Genomic DNA, 19,963 nt, shown 5'->3' on the forward strand with positions numbered 1-19,963 from the left:
GAAAAGAGGGCTGTAGAATCAGAGCTACATGAAGGTACAGAGACAGGCCTCCAGGGGCCTGGGGGAGGTGGAGAGCAGTGTTTACCTGTCATTTTCTCACTGGAGGAGTCTGGGCCAGGGACACCTTTAACATGGCAATGGACCCAGTGTGTAGGTTATGAGAGAGGAACAGAACTGTTATCTGCCAAGTCCTGACTTTACAAGTGCACACCTTTCAGGTTTGGAAAATGAAGGTGTACTTTCCCTCTCACACCCTAAGTTGGGGTGAGTCACTATTGATGTTGAAAATCATTCAATAAAGTGTCTACAACAAACATGCCCGACCCTAAAAGGGGAGCAGTTTAAAGAAAGAAAGGCAAGGCCTGGGAGTTAGTCCAGCAAAGACTCCCTGGATTCCAGTGCTCCTGAATGTGTTATGAGACAGACAGACGACTCTTGAGTGTACACAACTGGCACTGAAGGGTACACACACTAGTGAGGGGTTGGAGGCAATTACGGAATAGAAAAAGAAAGTGCTGCAGAGGAAGTGAGTAATCTGCCAGGCTTTCTCCTAAAGCACAGACTTCAAGTCCCCGAGGTCCCCTGAAGTCCCCAAGAGCTGAGGGCAGCACATGGGGTGGGGAACTGCGGGGCAGGGAAGGGGCAGTGTACCAATCAGATGGTCAGTGGTCTAATAGGACTCTGAAACAAGGGTCCCAGTTCCAGTGGCTAAGGCCTCCCGTTCCCTACTACCTCTGACCTCAGGTTACACTGAGGAACTCATTTCCTGTCCTGGCCCCTCCCTGCCCAGCTGACCCTTGGCTTCAGACACAGGGACTATGGGGTGGGGATCCCATCCAGGGACCACTGGTACCAGGCTGTCCCCTCCAGGACAATCACGGTCTGGGGTGGGGAAGGGTGATATGGGTGATCCAGATCTGGGGCCTAGAGGTATTATCCTGAAGTCAAGACCGGGAGGGCGTGGAGAGTGACCTCAAGACCCAGGCTCAGCAGGGGTTACACTGGGGGCCTGGCAGGAGTCAGGGTCAGGAGTGTACCTGGGGATCTAGGTTGTCAAGGGTCCAGAGTGACCACAGAGACTAAGACAAGTGGAGGTTGAGGTTGATCACAGTGGTTGAGACCTGGGGGTAACTGGGGTCCGGCTGATGCTGGAGACTCAGGCTGAATACCGTCAGGGGTGGTCCCAGAGGTTCAGTCCTGATGAGGTCAGGGGTCGACTCTGGGAGTTCAAACTAGGTGGAAGTGTGTGTGGAGGGTGACCCCAAGGATTCAGGCCTGATGGGGTGGGCGTGGGGGTAACCCTGAGGTTCAGGCCAGTATTGGGGCCCCCGGGGATTCAGATTGGGCAGGGTCATAACCAGGGTGATCTGGGGGGTAACCCTGGGGATACGGGCCTGGTGGGGTCACAGCGGGGGTTAACCCCAGGGATTCGGTATCTGGGATGATCCTGGGGGAATTCAGGACCAGAGGAATTGGGGTCCGGGGTGATCCCTGAGATTCAGGCCTAGCGGGGTCGCAGCGGGGCTAACCCCAGGGGTTCTGGCCCAGTGCGGGTCGACGTCGAGGATGGTCTCCGGGGTTCAAAACGGGCGGGGTTGGGGTGGTGCTAGGGGCTCAGGGCCGGCCCTGGGGGTTCAAGGCGAACGGTGTCGCAGCGGCTACGACCCCCGGGGTCCGGCGGGGCGGGGCGGGGCGGGACTCACTGCTTGGGCAGCTGCAGGGCGGGCGCCCCGCGCCGCTGGAAGGCCCCGTCCACGAAGACGCCGTTCTTGCCGAGGCAGCGCAGGTAGAAGTGCGGCTCCTGGAAGCTGAGCTGCAGGTGGCGCCGCGAGATGAAGCTCGACAGGCCCATGCTCAGGTCCACCGAGCCCTGCGACGAGTTGCGGCCGATGGTGACGCTGGTCTGCCGCATGAGGAACTCGAACTCGCGGCCCTCTAGGCGCGCCAGCGCCGGCCCCGGGCTCTGCCGCACCGAGGCCGCCGCCGCCGCCACTAGCGCCGGCGCCGCGCCCGCGGGGGCGCCGGGCGGCAGCGGCAGCGGTAGCGGCGGCGGCGGCCCGGGCGGGGGCTGGGCGGGCGGCGGCGGCGACGCGGCGGGCCCGGGCGCGGGCGGCGCGGCGGCGGGGAGGGCGGCGGCCGCGGCGCACAGCACGGGGCTGCAGGGCGCCGAGCGCAGCGCCAGCAGGGCGCGGGCGCCGCTGTCCTCGCCGACTTCGGCCATGTTCGCGCAGCTCCGAGCGGCTCCGGCGGCGGCGAGGCGGCGCGGGGCGGGGCGCGCGGCGCGCGCGGAAACCCGGGCCGGACGCGGAGCGGAGCGCCGCGCAGCAGCAGCCGCCGGCGGGCGGGGGCCGGGAGGCGCCGCTCCCTCCCCGCTGCGCGCGGCCCCTGCTCGCCCCGGCTCGCAGCAGCGCGTGCCCGTGCCTCCATCCCGGCGACCCCCCAAGTTTTGCCCTAGGGTCACCGGTAAAAGGGGGACATGCCCAAAGGCGTCTCCTGGGACCCGATGACTCCACCTCCCCCCCAACTCCTAAGTGAGAGCCTACTTGAGAACACCAGTTGAGAGTTTCACACAGTCGCGGAAGATCAAGGTTGAGGGAGGACGCTGGTGATCCAGCCCGACCCCCTCTTGTTCTTTTTGGAACCATTCAGCAAATACGCAGGGGACTAAGATGCCCGAACACAGACCTTAGCTGCAAACAGGGAATGGCCACTTTGGGCATTACTCAGATCCCTTTAGGACAGCAGGGTCCTGGTCCTGTATTGTTAATTCAGCCAGGTCCCCTTAAAAAAAAAAGTAGTCTCCTCTTTTAATAACTGTTGAGTATGAAAAAGTAAACACAGCTCCCAGCCGGATGGAGCTTACAGTCTCTTGGGAGTCACAGACACGTTAAAATCAGAGACACAGACTGACACTTGTAAAATCACAACGACCCAGTGTTTGGTGGGGGGCATGCTGCATAGCGGCACGCAGGAGGGAGAAGGGAGACCTGACCATCTATGGTGGGAAGCTTCCCTACCTTCTTCCCACCTCCCAGCCACTCACGAATCCAAGCACGACGTTATTGAGTATATGGATGTGAACAGAGGAAGTGTGTGTTGGGATGCAAGAGACTCGTTTTCATGAGAAGCTGCAGCAACAGACCCTACTTAATTGAGAAGGAATCTCTTCTCTAAGACACATGAGCCAAAGCCCAAAGGGTGAATTGGCGCTAACTGGGGGAGTAAGGGGACAGTGTCCAGCCAAGGAACATATGTGCTGAAGATGTGTGCCTTGGAGCAGTGGATGGAAGTCTTCTGTGTGTGGAGCAGAGTGACCAAGTCAGCTGAACCAAATGAGGCTAAGGAGGACTGCAGGACTGTGCTGGGTCCTATATGGATCTGGTTCTCCCCACCCCCCAAAAGCATGGAGGGTGTGCACATCCCTGTATTTTAAAATCCACCCACTCTGGCTACCAGGGAGCTTGACTTCAAAAGGGTCAAAGTGATCCATGGGAGGCCGGTTAGGAAGCTGCTGGACTGAAGAGATGGGCTTAAGGAGAGAGATGGAGAGAAGCCAAGGGATTTGAGAAGCATCGAGCTCATACCAACATGGCAGGAATATAGGATGGTGTCGCTGCCATGGGAGAAAGTATGGTTGGTTCCTTGAAGTCACACATAGCAGTCCTCTATAATGCAGCATTCTACTTCTGAGTATAAATACAAAACAACTAAAAGTTGGATCTTGAAGAGATGTTGGTACACCCACATTCATGGCAGCATTATTCACAACAGCTGAGATGTAGAAGTCACCCAGATGCCCATCCAAACCTGCACATCATCCAATGATCTATTACTCAGCCTTAAGAAGGAGTGGAAATTTGACAGGTGCTAGAACATGGGTGAGCCTTGAGAACACGATGCTCAGTGCAACTAAACAGATGCAATGAAAAGGACAGATACTGTGTGATTCCACTTCTGTGAGGTCCTAGGGTGATTAGATTCATGAAGATAGAAAGTGGAATAGTGGGTGCCAGGGGCTGGGGAGAGGAAAGAGGAGTCAGTATTTAATAATTTAATATGGACAGACTTTGAAATTGCAGAGATGAGAAAGTTCTGAGATGGATGGGGTGATAGCTGCACAACACTCTGAATGCTTTACTGTCACTGAAGTGTGCTCTTAAAAATGGTTCAGTTTGGAAACTTTATATTATATATGATTTACCACAAATTAAAGTGGGGGGGGAGAATTTACATAAGGTTACTTCCTCTGGCTCATCTGACGTGACTTGTCACTTTTTAAAAAAATTGTTTTTAATTGTTGATGGACCTTTATTTTACTCATTTATTTATATGCAGTACTGAGAATCAAACCCAGTGCCTCACACATGCGAGGCAAACGCTCTACCACTGAGCCACAACCCCAGCCCCTGACTTGTTAACTTTTTAATGGCAGGACCGTTTTGTGACCAGAGGCATGTATATGCTTCCAGGCATGTCAGGGCTGACTTAATATTAACTGTGAAGAATTATGCACAGACTGACAAACCTAGATGATTCTTTGCTGAGTAGCAAGAAACTGTATGACAATAATGCCCAGAGATTGCAGCTCACTGTGACCTTGACAAGTCTAGACATCTATTTGTTTGCAATCCCTTTTTCCTTAAAAAGAAAGTCATTGGTATATTGACAACTACCAAAGAGAAGGTAAGAAAGGGGCCAATAAAAAGTCATTAAAACAACCAAAATATGTAAACAGAATTCTTCTTTCACTCCCTTCAGGTCTAGAGGGCCGGCTAAAGCTGTCTCACAAAGATGGAGTCCCATAATAGCCAGACTCCTACTATGATAGGCTGACAACTGAAATAGAAAGAAATAATAATAATAGAAAGAAAGAAATAGTCCACTAAAAAATACACAAAAGGTATGAACAAGTACTTCACCAAAGAAGGTATACAGGTGACAGACAAACCTATAAAAAGATGTTCAACATTATTCATGAATAGTGTGCAAATTAAAATCACAATGGCCTATTACTACACATCTGTTAACGTTGCTTAAAAAAACACACAGAGCTGAGACAGGAGGATCGCAGGTTCAAAGCCAGCCTCAGCAACGGTGAGGCACTAAGCAACTCAGTAAGACCCTGTTTTTAAATAAAATACAAACTAGGGCTGGGGATGTGGATCAATGGTTTAGTGCCCCTGAGTTCAATCCCCAGTCCCTCACTCAAAAAACAACAACAACAACAACAAAAAAAAAAAAACCACCACACACACTCACAAAGAACTGACAATATCAACATCTGGAGAGAAGGTGGAGCAACTTGAACTCTCACCCATTGCTGACGTCATGAAGAATGGTACTGACCCTTCAAGAACCAGTTTGGCAGTAATATCTTGTATACTTACTGTAGGGCTCCCAACTGCATTCCAAGCTGTTCACCTAAGTGAAATGAAAACTCAAATTGACACAATGATCTATACATGAATACTATAGTGACTTTATTCAAAATCAGTCACAATAGGAAGCAACTCAACACCCCCTCTGTATCTCAGCTAGGGAGGGAACAAACTGTGTTACAACCAGGCCTTGGAGTACTCTACAACAATGAAAAAGCAAGATATCAATATACAGGATGACATGGATGAATCCTATGTGTACCATATGTGATTCTATGTGTATGACATTCTGGAAGAGACCAAAAAAAAAAAAAAGAGATAGAGATAGAGAAGAATACTGATAGAGAAGAAATTGGTCACAAAGTGACTTTTGGGGATTCTGGTGGTAGGGGGAGGTGTGGCAATTGTGATGTCAATTATATGACTACATTTCTGTCAGAAGTAGCACTGCTTTGCAATAAAGAGAATTTTACTTTATGTCGATCAAACCTGCAATTAACATTTTTCTTTAAAATCTCTGGAGAGATCATATTTATAAAAGCCAAAACGAGGCCTAAGAGCTCTGCTGCCCAATTCAGAAGCCACTAGCCACGTGTGGCACTTGAACTTACACTCTAATCAAAATGACATAACAGCATACATTCCATTCCTCAGTGGCAGGAGCCTCATCCCAGATGCTCAGTAGCCGCTGATGTCTAATGGTTAGTTACTGTGTTGGTCAGGTCAGATAAAGAACAGCTCCGACATTGTAGAAAGTTCCACTGAACTGTGCTGCCCTGAGAGTCTGGGAGTGGCTGGCACTTCTGTCCTCTCCTCCCTTTACTCTCTGAAATCTGAGAATCACACCGTGCAACACGTGCCCGACACATGATAACTGCGGCAGAAGACCCACAGAGAAAGGCAATGGGGTCACTCACCACCTTAAGCCAAAGGGGTCCTTGCTTTGCCTGTGGCTCTGGGTGAAAAGACACAGGCAGCAGAATACAGCCCCCAGCACAAGACAGGAGCCTAGGGAAGCCCCTCCCCCAGCAGAAGCTGAGTCTGAAGTCAGGAGACAAAGTCCAGAGGGAAAATCCTCAAAATGCAAAAGCAGCTGGCTCCCTCTAGTATCTCAGAAGACTTGGAGCTCCATAAATAGGTGGTGAATGATTGGAGAACTCGAACTCTTCTCTGCCTTCCCATCGACCCTTCCTTTTCCGGTCTGCTGGATCTCACATCCTGCTGCTTCTATATCATTCCCAGATCCTTCCTGTGTCCTCAATATTGCTTCCTGCCCATTCCCTGAGCCCCTAGGATTTCACATCACACTATGACGAGGACTCTGCCACTCCTGAGAAGGACTGCATTTGTATATCACTGCAAAAGGCAGAAAAAGTGTGTGTGTGTGTGTGTGTAAGGCACAGGATAAATCATCCATGGACACACTCCCTTACCCATTACAGATCATCCTCTAAAAAAAACCTAAGAGAGATGAGACTTGTTTCTTCAGCTTGCTTCCAATAGGCGAACTCATTTTTTATTTTACAGACATTCTGTCATTTAGAACTCGCACATATTTTTTAAAACACCAATTCAGGAAAAGATATGTCTGACTCGGACACCACAGGAAATGTGTTCAAACCAAAACATGGGGACATAAATGCTCTTGACAGAGTATGCTTGTGTGGGGGCTTAGGAAAAAAAATAGAAGTGAAGCATTGTGTGTGATTCGTCTATTTCTGTGTGACAAATAACTCCCAAATTATTTAACTATAAACATGTATCTTCTCACAGCTCCTGCGGATCAGTGTGGTAGCAGTGACTTAGCTGAATGAGTCTGGCTCGGGGTATTTTGTGAGGTTGTGTTCAGATATTGGCGGGTCCACATCATGTACAATCACAAGAATGGGACATTAGATCCCATGCGTGTATAATATGTCAAAATACATTCGACTGTCATGTATAAAACTAAAAAGAACAAATAAAAATAAAAGATGTTAGCTAGGGCTCTGTCTTCTGGAAATTTGCCCTGAGGCTCCACTTCCAAGGTGGCACCTTGCCCACTTGGAAAGTTGGTGCTGTTTTATAGGTAGGAAGCCACATGATCTCTCCACAGGACTGCTTGAGTGTCCTCACAACATGGCGGTTGGTAGGCCCCGAAGCCAGGGATTCAAGGAAGAGCACAGAGGAGCCACAATACAAGGTCTTTCAGGACCTGGCCTCAGAAGTCCCACCCTGCCTGTCCACAGGATCCTAATATTTACCCAGGTCAGCCCTATTCCGCATGGAAGAGGACTGTGCAGTGATGTGGATGCCAGGAGAGGAGTGGGAAAGTGGTATTGATGTGCCACATAGTTATTCGGCATCCTGACAATTTGCTGGTGATAATAATGAAAGCAACCTGAATAAGTCTATCTCTGACCTGGATGGGGAGGTGAAATGAAATATACTGAGATGCTTGGGATGCTCCATGAAATCAGACCATCCTGATGATATGTGGAAGGGGCATGGACATTGGAGCCAGCCATACAGAAACCCCTGAGGATTTGGGGACCAGTGGGGACTGGAAGATTATTGGGATCCAGAACTCCATGTCTCCCTTGTTTGGCAGCAAAGGACAATGAAAATAAGCACAGTGGTGGCAAATCTATCACAGGCTCTGGGCCGGGCACTACTTAGAGCGTTTCCCAAGCATTAATCACTTTATCCTCCAGTGACCTTGCAAGATGGGTTATGGATGTTACCCCAATTTATAGATGGTGAAACTGAGGCACAGAAAAGATTAATTGTACGCAGAGAGTCTTTGGCTAACCGCAGTTAGAATGCTCCAGTGTATTTCAAGATGACTATGTTCTCCCCTCCCTGCTGGAAGCACAAAGTTTTTTTCTTTTTTTTTTACTCATCTTTACTGCAAAAGAAAATCTGGTAGGACTTGGTAGAAGCAAAACTCAGCAAAGCATGAGGGATCCTAAGACTGGGTCCCTGCAGCTTTTAGCTCTCAGACTTGTCCACACGGAGCCTCCAGTCATGTATCCACGGCAGTTTAGGATTTCCAATCCTGGCTCTGGGCTCCTGTAGAGCTTCTGCCATAGGTTTCTGCTCTGGGAAGTTGTGATTCTCTATCTTCCTATCTTTCTCCAGTTGGTTCAGTGGTTTGCTCTGGGGCCTCATGGATCCAAGAAGAGGTGTTCATTTTTATTTGTTCACCTTTTGTTTGTTTGTTGTTTTGATAGGAGCGGTGAGTTCTAGGCTTCTTCCATGCCAGACGGAACTGGGAGTTGGTAATTACAAATGGTTATTCAGCAACTCGATTTCTGCTTCTCCTGGAATCTCTTTAAGCCTCCACCTCCGCCACTAACTGCTCGGTTCTCCAGTGTCTCAAGGGTCACTCCTCTAGAGAAACTTCTGACCAGCCTCATGAATCACCTTTAGGCCTGGTGGACAAGGGCACTGTGGATTTCCTGTCCTTGAGCTGCCTATGTGGGGTCAGGCCATCCTCAGGTAGGTGCTGTCATTGTGGTGTAGGAGCCCCCACCCACAGACAAAAACCCCATGATTGACGAACCACGTAGAGTTGAGCCTTTAGCTAGAACCCTGAAGATGTAGCTGGGCAGATGTGGAGGCCATTCTAAGACTTCATGACCCAGGAGAATACTTGGACATATTGCAGACCCGCCGGAGGTTCCAATATAATGGCTGCTGGTCATCTGTAGCTGTTAAGCACTTAAAAAGTGGCTATTCCAAATCTCTGTGAGCCATCAAATATGCTATATGCTGGATTTCAAGGACTTTGTTGAAAATAAAAGAATGCAAAAATCTCATTAATAGTTTTATATTGATTATAGCTTGACATGACACTATTTTGGACACATGGGGTTCAATAAAACAATATTAAGTTTACCCAATTTAATGTTGCTATTAAAAAAATAACTAAATCAATGGCATCTGTGGTCCCTAGCTCTAGCTCATCTTGCATCTCGATCAGGCAGCTTCAGTGAAACTTGTCTTGTCTTAATAAATGCTTCTAACGTAATACTGCTTTGAACTTGTGTTTTATCTGCACACAGGCTCCAAAGGATCCATTTGGTTGTCTTTGTGTCATTTGTCTTCCTCTTTCTCTTGGTGATCGAATTGATGTGTGTGCATTTTAATCTCCAAGGGGTTCTGAGCATGTGACCGCATGAGGAAGGTGAAGACATGAAAGAGAACACAGAATAGTGGGTGACTGCAGGGTGCTTTGGTTGGGAGCCAGGGAAACCAAACTTGGCCAACTTAAATAAGAAGGGAATTTATCATCCGGATGCCAGCAGTTCTTAGAACCAAAGAGAGTCGAAATCCCTGTTTCAGAAAGGGCAGGAGCCAGGGCTGCCTTGGGGACTGAGTAGCAAAAATCCCAAGCCTGGTCCCTCAGGATGCTCCCACCGGATTAATCAGCTTCAGAGTTTTCCTTTCCTTGCATCAGAATCCCCACAGGAGAGCAGCTGGTTGGCTAGGCCTGGGCAGAAAGTGGACGGGCGCTGTGGCAGGCAGCCTCTCGGGGACTGCAGGCGGAGGGCCCCAAGTCCTAAAGCAAAGTCTGGTTGGTGCTAGCAGAAGTCAGGGCGCAGAGTGGCCAAAAGCAATGGCTGTCCACTGCCTCACTGCAACTAGATTTTGTCAGTGACCTGTGGAGAGCTCAGATAATTCATTGGTCTGTGTTTTCAAGACTCTCAAATCCATTTTTTTAAACCTTTAGTTATGGAAACATTTAAAACATGCAAAAGAAGACACACCCATAAAATCAACTCCTACGGACTCATCACCCAGTTTGAACCATGATGAACTTATGGCTCATCAAAATAACCCTCTCACATTATTTTGAGGCACCTCTCAGGCATTATATTCCTTCGTAGAATTCAGTGTGTATCTCTAAAAGGTAAGAGTTTGTTTTAAAAAAAAATAACCATTCTGCCATTATTACCCCTAAAAGAATCCTAATGATACCTTAATGTTATCAAATTTGTTGGTGTTTAGATTTTATATATATATATATATATATATATATATATATTAGTTGTTGATAGACCCTTATTTATATATATATATATATATATATATATATATATATATATATATATATATATGTGGTGCTGAGAACCAAACCCAGTGCCTCACACATGCCAGACAAGTGCACTACCGCTGAGCCCCAGCCCCAGCACATGGGTGTTTTGATTTTAGTTTTTCCTTGATTGAGATATAATTACATAGTTCTAGCCAGCTTTAGGGTATTGTCAAATCCTGAGCCAATCAACTTTTAAAGAGGGAAGGTTTGTTTGGGTTCAGTTTTGGATGTTTCAGTCACTGGGCAATTGACCCAGTCGCTTTGGGGCATGTGGTGAGGCACCATCATGGCCAGGAACACATGGCTGAGCAGAGCTGCTGACCTCATGGCCAGGAAGTGAAGGGGAAAGAGAGAGAGAGAGAGAGAGAGAGAGAGAGAGAGAGAGAGAGAGAGAGAGAGAGAGAGAGAGAAGAGGACGGACTGGAATCCCAATACCTCCTTCAACAGTATCTTCTTGGTGACCAGAAGATCTGCCACTAGGCCCCACCTCTTGAACTTTCCACCACCTCCCAATAGCACCAAGCTGGGGACCGGGCCTTGAGCACATGGGCCTCTGGGGGACTTTGAAGATCAAAACTGTAACACATGCCATAAAATTCACACACTATTAGTGTGCAGGGGTTGGTTTCCAATAGACCTATACAGTTGTTCCGTCATCACCATAATTGAGTTTTTGAGTGTCTCTGTCACCCCCAAAGGATCCCTTATGCCCTTCTGCAATCACCCTCGTCTCACCCTTCGCCTCCTGACCGCCGATCTGCTTTCTCCTCTCTAGTTTTCCCTGTTCAACCCCCTCCCCACAGAACCATACAGCACATAGCCTGTTGTGCCTGGCTCCTGCCTCCAAGAAGAGGTTTGGGGGTTCATTCGTGTTGTTACCTGTATCAGCGGTTCATCCCTTTTTATTGCTGATAGTGCTTTATTGGGTGAATACACCACAGTTAAAAAATAATAATAAACCCACTAATTGATGGCCATATGGATTGCTTCCAGTTTCTTGGTTTTATGACTAATGCTGCCGCTATGAACATTCACAGACTCGTCTTTGACATGTGTTTTCATTTCTCTTGAGTAGATTCCTCGGGGTGGAATTGCTGGGTTACATCCTAAGTGTGTGTTTAACTTTTTAAGAAATTATCAGACTGTTTTTTCCCAAGTGGCTGCAGAATCTGACATTCCCGACAACAAAGGATGAGTGTTCTCTTAATCTGTTTTAGTTTGTTTCTCTTCCATTTCCCTTTTCCCCCCACTTTCCATTTACTTAAGAAACTGGGTCATTTGTTTCTTAGAGTTTCCCACAGTCTGACTTTGGCTGATTACATCATGATGTCTAAGTTCATCTGAACTCAAAACAAAACAAAACAAAAGCATTTCTGATAGCTTACTCAGATATATAAATATATATATATATATATATATATATATATATATATTCATACACATATATGAAAATAAAAATAAAAGTACATTAGGGGCTGGGGCTGCAGCTCAGTGGCAGAGTGCTTGCCTAGCATGGGTGAGGCACTGAGTTCAATCCTTAGCACCACATAGAATTCAACAAATAAAATAAAGTCATCTACGACCACAATTTTTTTTTTAAAGTACATTAGTAAGTGAGGAAACTAAGAAAGGCTGGAAATTGGGAATGGATACAGTTAGTTCACAAAATACGAACTGTAGAGTCTGATGAGTTGGTAGAGACAGATCTCAGTTTCAGTTCTGAGCTACCTTACAGCCCAAAGAAGGAAACAGGTCCCCTTACCAATTTATTGTCCATAAGATAAAAACAAGCTGATTGTTCAGTGGAATCTGACTTTTTAAATTTTCTGGCAGAGACAAAGAAAAATATCCACCCTTATTCCCACTTCTATGTTAAGGATGTGGTTAGTTTATGGGACAGACACCCTGCTGGTGACCTGGCCAGTGCACAGCAATGTTGAAGGGTTTCTACAGTAAAAATGGCCGTAGGTTTCTTTGGGATCTGAGGAAGTAGCATAGAAAGTCAGACTTCTAATTCCAACTCCAAAGAAGGCAACTTCAAATTGCAATATTATAGGGTCCTGGCGAATATTCACCATCACTCAAGTCCCGAGTTTGCAATGGAGGAAGAAAAGAAATGGATAAATATACTCCCTAACAAAGGACTTAGAACACTACCTGACCCACAAAGTCTTACCAACCCCCCAAAAAACCCATGAAAATAAACAAGCAAAAAAAAAAATATATATATATATATATATATATATATATATATAGTTAATTCATTCTTTTTTTTCTCCTAAGAATTAGCCTAAGTTTCCTTTTTAGATTTTTACCTGGGAGAAGTGAAAACATGTGTCCATGCAAAAACCTGTACATGAGTGTTCACAGCGGCTTTGCCCCCACAATAGCCCCAGAGATCCATCAACCTATGAATGGATAAACAAAACACCATGGAAAATTATTTGGAAATAAATCGGAAGGAAAGCCATGGCATGTCACAACACGGATGGACCTAGAAAGCATCATGCTCAGTGAAGAAGTCGATACGAGGTCACCCGCCTGTGATTTCATGCATGTGAATAGGCAGATCCATCGACAGAAATGATTTGTGTGTGCTGGGGCCTGGGAGGGATGGGGTTAGGAAGTCGAGGTGTCAGTTAAGGAGTGTGGGGTTTCTTTTTGGTGGAATGAGAATGTCCTAAAATTAACGGTAGCGGTGAATGCACAACTGTATGAGTGTACTGATAGCCATCAAATTGTGAACTAAAATGGGTGAGTTAACTCAGGGCTATTAAAATTTAGCTAAATTTTGTGTGTGAACTAAGTTTAGTTGCATCTAAGTTAAACCGATTCATTTTAATCATTTTTCTAGGTAAAGTCTGAGTCATACTTTTTAAAATATAATATTCATAAAATTTTACCAACTAAGAAGTTGGGGTTCCTATTTTAAGTGGCTTCAGGGAAAGAACCCTTTGAATAGAGATAATAAGGGTCTTCTGTGTGTTTCATCCTCTTGTCCTGAATCCACAAAGAGTCAAGCATTTTAGCAGAGACCAGGAGGTCAGCGATGCCACATCTTCTTGGAAGATACCCAGCTTCCTGGCTATGCACCTGCCTGTCCCCCCAGAACGCGTGTTCAGCCAGCTTATTTTGGGATCTAAAAAGAGACCCCCCCATAAAAATATTTGCCCCTGACCTTGCAAACCTGGCTTGGTAAATTCATGTTCTTTGAATCAAGTATTTGTTCCAAGGGGTATTAATATGTGAGGGTTCCATTTTAGCATCTTTCTTTCACTGTTTGCCTCATGCCTTTGAGAGTTCTGCAGTGAGGAAGGGTGTTAACAAGAGCAAATTTTATCTCATCAAAACTTATTATTATGGGCTGGGCGTGTTGGCACATACCTGTAATCCCAGCGGCTCTGGAGGCTGAGGCAGGAGGATCCTGAGTTCAAAGCCAGCCTCAGCAATGGTGAGGTACTAAGCAACTCAGTGAGACCCTGTCTCTAAATAAAATACAAAATAGGGCTGGGGATGTGGCTCAGTGGTTGAAGGCTCCTGAGTTCAATCCCTGGTATCAAAACAACAACAACAGCAAAAACTTATCATGGAGTTCTCTGCTCACTTGAAAACGTCTTATTTATTCAAATTCGAGACTTCCCCAGCAGGAGCTAAATAACTGCAATATTCTCTGGTTTTCTAGCAAATTATAAAATAAAAGTACCAAAGAATTCATTAGACTATAAGATCCGTGAGGACAGGTACTCTCTTTTGTTTGGCTTCCTGAGCACCTGAAATACAGCTTAGCTCGTAGTAGGGCCCAGAACTGAGTTGATGAATGGATACATGATTATGAATTGATAGCCACTGCACAAAATGTAGGAAATCTCACAGAATTTCTTCAAGTCATCAAAATAAGTCTTTGATGAGCTTGTGGGGTGTGGCTCAGAGGTAGAACAGTTGCCTGGCATGTGTGAGGCCCTGGGTTCTATCCAGCACTGCAAAAACAAACAAACAAACAAACAAAAACTTTGAGCATAGAAGTCAAGAATTGGTGTGTGTGTGTGTGTGTGTGTGTGTGTGTGTGTGTGTGTGTGTGTGTGTGTGTTTCTGGGGGGTCAAACCCAGGACCCAGGGTCTCGTGCTTGCTGAGCAAGTTGACCAAGCCCTCTCTACCTCTGAGCTTCATCCCCAGCACCCAGCAGGAGTGGAAAATTTGGTTTTGGTCATCAGTCCCACCCTGTTCCAGAATCACACAAAAGCATCTCGCTCCGTCTACGATGTGGTGGAGAAGACTCAAGTCTTTACCTCACACCAGTCTTTGCTGATGTGTCCATTGACTGAGGCTAAAAGATCCCCTGAGGTTGAGCATCTCCAGTTTCATAGTCCAGGAATCTCGGGCAAGAAGAGAAAGTCCATCTCCCAAGGCCCAGCCTACATGTGGCTGGTCCCCTTATTGAGGTCTTCAAGAGAGCAGAACACAGATTGCTGTAGCCTCTAGCACCTCACAATTGGTATCAGTCCCTGCTGTTGGCTTGTGGCCCTTCCTCTGGGGTTGGGAGACACCCTGGCTGGGAGCTTTCACTTTTGGAAGCCCCCAGTATGACCCCTCACTTAAAACTTAAGCTGCCAGAACTCTTCAAACTTCCCTTAAAAGGAGGGAACACAGGGCCAGCTACTTCTGAAAGAGACAAAGAGAACTAAAAGCAAATGTATGTATCAGGAGACACCTTGCCATGCACATCTTCATGTCTTATGAAACAATACCTTACTTTTATTGGTATCAAAGCTTTGTTTCGTTTTTGAAATCTGAATCACTCACAGAGGCCAGAGGAAAAAAAGTCCTCATTTCTATTTCATAGACATAAGGCTGAGATTGAGGTAGGATGGGTGACAGGCCCAAAGCTTATGACTCTCAGGCTGCAGAAGGCCTGGAGCCCGGAGTCTCACTCTTCCATGCCCAGGGACTTTGCCATGACACTACTGGCTGCATGTCCTCATCCCATTCCCTGTGATGGCTGGAGAGACCATTGCTATCCTCGTCCTGTCCCTAAGAAGGTGAATATTCTGACTTAAATGACTCATCCACACTCACAGAAGCTGCTAGTGAAGAAATAACCAGGCTGGTTACAGCAGACCCCCATTCCTAACCCTTAGTGCTTTTGCAATTCACTGTGTTGTAATGTATTTAACATTTATCGAGTGTTCACTGGGTGCCAGGAACCGTGTTAGGCACCTTGTATGGATTATTTAATTCTCCAAACAGCCCTGTGCCAGGAGTTCTTCCTAAACCCATTTTACAGAGCAGACAAGTGAAACTGAGACTGGAAGGGCTGAAGCCACTTGTTTGCAGGCACGCTCTGCCTTGGTCGGAATGGCGAAGCTGAGGTCCAGAACTTGGGCCGGTCTGATGCCAAGGTCCACTTTGACTCTGCCTAGCCCCTGTTCTTTGTCAATTGATGAAAATTATTTGTTGAAGGGAAAGTTACTAAAATACATAAGGAAGCCACTTGGTGTTGTATTTTTCTTCAAAATATTTCATAGACCATGCAGCGGATAATTTGGTCTGTCCTTGAGGTTAGCAGAACCAGGGGCGTGCTGGGGTGTGGGGTCCAGGAACCGGCTCTGGAGCCAGGTCCCTTGGCTTCTTCTAATTGTGACTCCAAAGCTTCCGACTGCAGGATCCCTGTCAAGACAATCACTCTCTCTGCAGGCCTCAGTTTCCCCTCTTCACGCAAGCCTCCAGACTAACTGATGGTGATGTGTAATAAGAATTGGTGCCGTGCCCAGCATGGTGAGCAAGATCTCAATACATACTATTTATTATCGAGTTGAAGCAGAGGCAATTGCCATTTGAAAATGGTCAGTTGTGGCTCAATTGGCATTAATCTCATATGGTTCAACCTAAAATTATAATCAAAGCTTAAAAAATTTTTAATAGGGAGCCTAGTGTAGGAGTTCAATGAGAAATCTTCAGAGCCATGAACAGAGAAGAAATCATTAAGTAGAGAAGCTGAGAGAAAGCGGAATTGGGTGTTAGTGAATTCCATGCTGTGGGTAGGGACGGCTTGTTTCTCTCGGCTCTAAATTCATAGGAATATCTGCCCTGTTTTGAAGAGAAAAGGAAGAAGAAAATGGAGCTTCCCACATCTATGAAGAAATTTGTATCCTGGAGAAGGAAATGGAATTTGAGAAGCCCTGGCTTCCAGCCCGCCTCTTGGCCGTTTATAAAAAAAAAAAAGTGTGGTTGTACTAAACACACACAGTGCTGGGGTAATTGAAAGCAGATGAGACGCAGTCTTGTGTTTCGCCTGTACCTTGCAAATATGCAGCCTCCAACAATGAATCGGCGTGGAGAGGCCACACGGAGCACGGGAACACGCACGGCTAATGCCTATTGATCATGTTTTCTCGCGGTGGGATAGCGTATTGATGCTTCAAAGCGGGGGAGAAAAACCAAGCTGGCTGAGAGAGCCCTACAAAGTTGAAGTTCATCAAAAAGATTAAATCTCTGCCTCCTAATTTGATGTCCCTGTTTTTATGCATATTAATGCCATAAAGCAAACACAGCCAACTGTTGAGATGAAAGTGAGTGGGCATATGGATGGACTGGATTTGAAGCCCTCCCGGGCTTGCATTTTTCTGCCAAGTCAAGAGTAGGAAATGCAGGCATGAGAGGTACCCAGAATAGACACCCAGGATGAAATGATAATTACTGCCTGAGAAAAGCACCAACTCAAGACAACATAAAAAGGGGACGACAGACAGCACACGGGATTTCTGAACCCCTCTCGAAACGAAGAGCTTAAAAATCCAGATTCCCATTCAGGAAGAGCCAAGCTTGACTGTAAACAGAGAAAGAAAAATGGCACATGAGCAGCATCGCCACGGTTGTGCTGGTTGACGACCTTCCCTCGGGGAACATCCAACGCGTGGCAGGAAGGTCTGATGCACAGACCTCTCACCTGGGGAATGTAATCAGCCATTGACAACTTTAAACGGTACAAGATGGAAATGATTCCCCTCTCTGGGTTGCCAGAAATGAATCATTGTCTGAATGAAGAAAACAGGAAGTGTGTCCTAAGACCAAGCAGGGCACCCTTCGAAGATCTGCCTTCTGGTCACAACTCTGATGACAGCTGTGTGATCTCAGGCAATGCGGCCGAGGAGTTAATGGCTACAGTGTGGGGTTAAAAAGGAAGAACCTTTTTAAAAACTTTTTAATTGCTTCCCCCCAAACCCCTTCTGCCCTTCCTCCTAAAGGACAGAACTCTGGTTTTGCCTGAGATGTAATGAACTGAACTAAAAAGAACTTCAAACTCCAAACTTCCTCTGAGAGCCAGAGATGACCATGGATTAAGGTTAAGGAGAATAAACTGAAGTCACAGAACTCAGGGTGATCCATTCACCCCAGGTTGCCAAGACTTTTTTGGTTTTTGGTAATGAGAAGCCCTGCATCCCAGGGAACTCTCAGGATGGTACCCGGACAAATGGACCATGAGTCAGCCTAGTAGAAAGTTCTTTGAAAGGGCAGATGCAGCCGACAGGTGCCATTTCCCCCTTGCCTGTGCCCCTCTTGCTGCATGGAATGTAGACCCAATGCTGGAGGTGACTAGGAAGCAACAAGCCTAACCACTGGAAAGAACTTGACGTAAAGAACTGAGTCTAAAGCTGTGAGCTAGGTTACTGAAAGGGCGAAAAAGGGAATTCTAAGTGCATCTTGAGGTAGCAAGTGAATGAAGTGGATAAAGTCCCTAGGGATGGGTGGAGAGGATTTTTAAAATTTAGCAACTTAGAAGGGCTAGAACTGATTTATATATAAATATATATATTTCTTTATATATAATATATATGTTATATATTATATATTCATATATATATATATATATATGTTGTAGATGAACATTATACCTTTATTTTGTTTTTATGTGGTGCTGAGGACATGCAAGGTGTGCACTCTTACTACTGAGTTACAACCCCAGCCCTCTTTTTTCTTTTCTTTTCTTTGACCAGGGATTGAACCCAGAGGCATTTAACCACTGAACCATACCTGCAGCCCCCCCTTTTTTGTATTTTATTTAGAGACAGGGTCTCGTTGAGTTACTTCGCACCTTGCTAAATTGCTGAGGCTGGCTTTGAACTCGAAATCCCCCAAACTGCTGGGATTTCAGGCGCGCACCACCACACCTGGATCAGAAACTGTTTTCTGATGAGAGAGTTGCTGGTGCTAGTGGTTGAGTGGGGTCACGAAGAGGCTGTCAAGGGCTAGAAAAATGGCAGACAAGATTTAGTTGCTGCTATGGAAAGGAACTGATGGAGCAAGAGTGAAGAAGTTTCTCTGGGATCAAACTCAAAGGGACAGGAAACAGGTAGAGATCCAAAGGGAAGAGACAGGAAGGAGGAAGTCCTTCTTTTCCTCTTCCAGCACCACCTGTTGGAAGAGCCTAAGAAGGAGCCAGTTGGCTAAGGTATGGAGCACAGACCCAGCCCCAACATTACAGAACCAAACATAGAACTGTGGGTTTGGAACTGGGACTTCATAACTTGATGACTGGCACAATTATCTCCCTTTTCCCTGCAGAAAACCACCACACCAACATTTGTGATCACTGAGTCTTTGATTTTCTTTGATGCTTGTTCTTCTTTTTTTTAATCACACAGGCATGTGACTCTAAATAATGTGATTTGACTTTCTCTCTTTTAAACTTAAAAATTTTTTTGTAGCTGTAGATGGACAGAATGCCTTTATTTGTTTATTTTATGTGGTGCTAAGGATCAAACCCAGTGCCTCACACATGCTAGGCAAGTGCTCTGCCACTGAGCTACAGCCTCAGCCCCCTCTTTTAAACTTTTAACAATTGGATTACATTGCATATGGCCTTATGCTTCTGGCCTTGGGAATTGTTTGGAGATGCATCCATATTTTGCATTGGTTGTAGTTAAATTCATTTCCAGTGCTTTGTAGTATGTGCCCATACGTGCTACGCTATATGTCTCCTGGTGCACAGGCACACGTTTTAACTCAGGGAGGTGGTTCTGTAAGTGTGGTTCCCAGGTCAGCAGCCTCAGCATCACCTGGGAACTGTGAACAATTTTGCTAGAAATCCACAAATACAGGTTCCTGTCACAGACCTACTGACTCAGACTCTGGGACCGGAGCCCAGAATTCCTCCAGGAGTTGTGGACACATCTGAAAGTTTGAGAATCTCTTTTCTTTGCTTTAAAAATAACATTATTTTAATTAGTGCATTATCATTAGACATAGAAATGGGATTCATTGTGGTATATTTGTATATGGACACAGAAGAACCACTTCTCTAAGTCATATATCTAGGAGCAAGTTTGCCGAGTCATACAATGTATGAAGTTCTAATTTTCTAGAAAATGTCAAACTGTATTCCGAAGTTGTTCCAATCAACACTCCCACCTCTAACATGTAAGAATTCCCATTGCTCTACATCTTTGCCATCTGGAGGGTATAAATATAGTTCATTATAGTTTTAACAGGCACTTGCATGAGTCTAAT

General features: G+C 46.1%; 1 protein-coding gene across 1 annotated transcript in view; it reads right to left on the bottom strand.

Moving 5' to 3' along the window:
• Positions 1–2,249, bottom strand: part of Foxk1 (forkhead box K1) — a 60,149-nt gene extending 57,900 nt beyond the window's left edge. The window contains exon 1 of the mRNA XM_078023672.1: positions 1,704–2,249. Coding sequence (XP_077879798.1) covers positions 1,704–2,221 — 518 coding nt within the window. The 5' untranslated portion in view covers positions 2,222–2,249. The remainder of the gene's footprint in view (positions 1–1,703) is intronic.
• Between the last annotated feature and the right edge of the window lie 17,714 nt (positions 2,250–19,963).

Source organism: Ictidomys tridecemlineatus, chromosome 10 (assembly GCF_052094955.1).
Source record: "Ictidomys tridecemlineatus isolate mIctTri1 chromosome 10, mIctTri1.hap1, whole genome shotgun sequence".
Lineage (NCBI taxonomy): Eukaryota > Metazoa > Chordata > Mammalia > Rodentia > Sciuridae > Ictidomys > Ictidomys tridecemlineatus.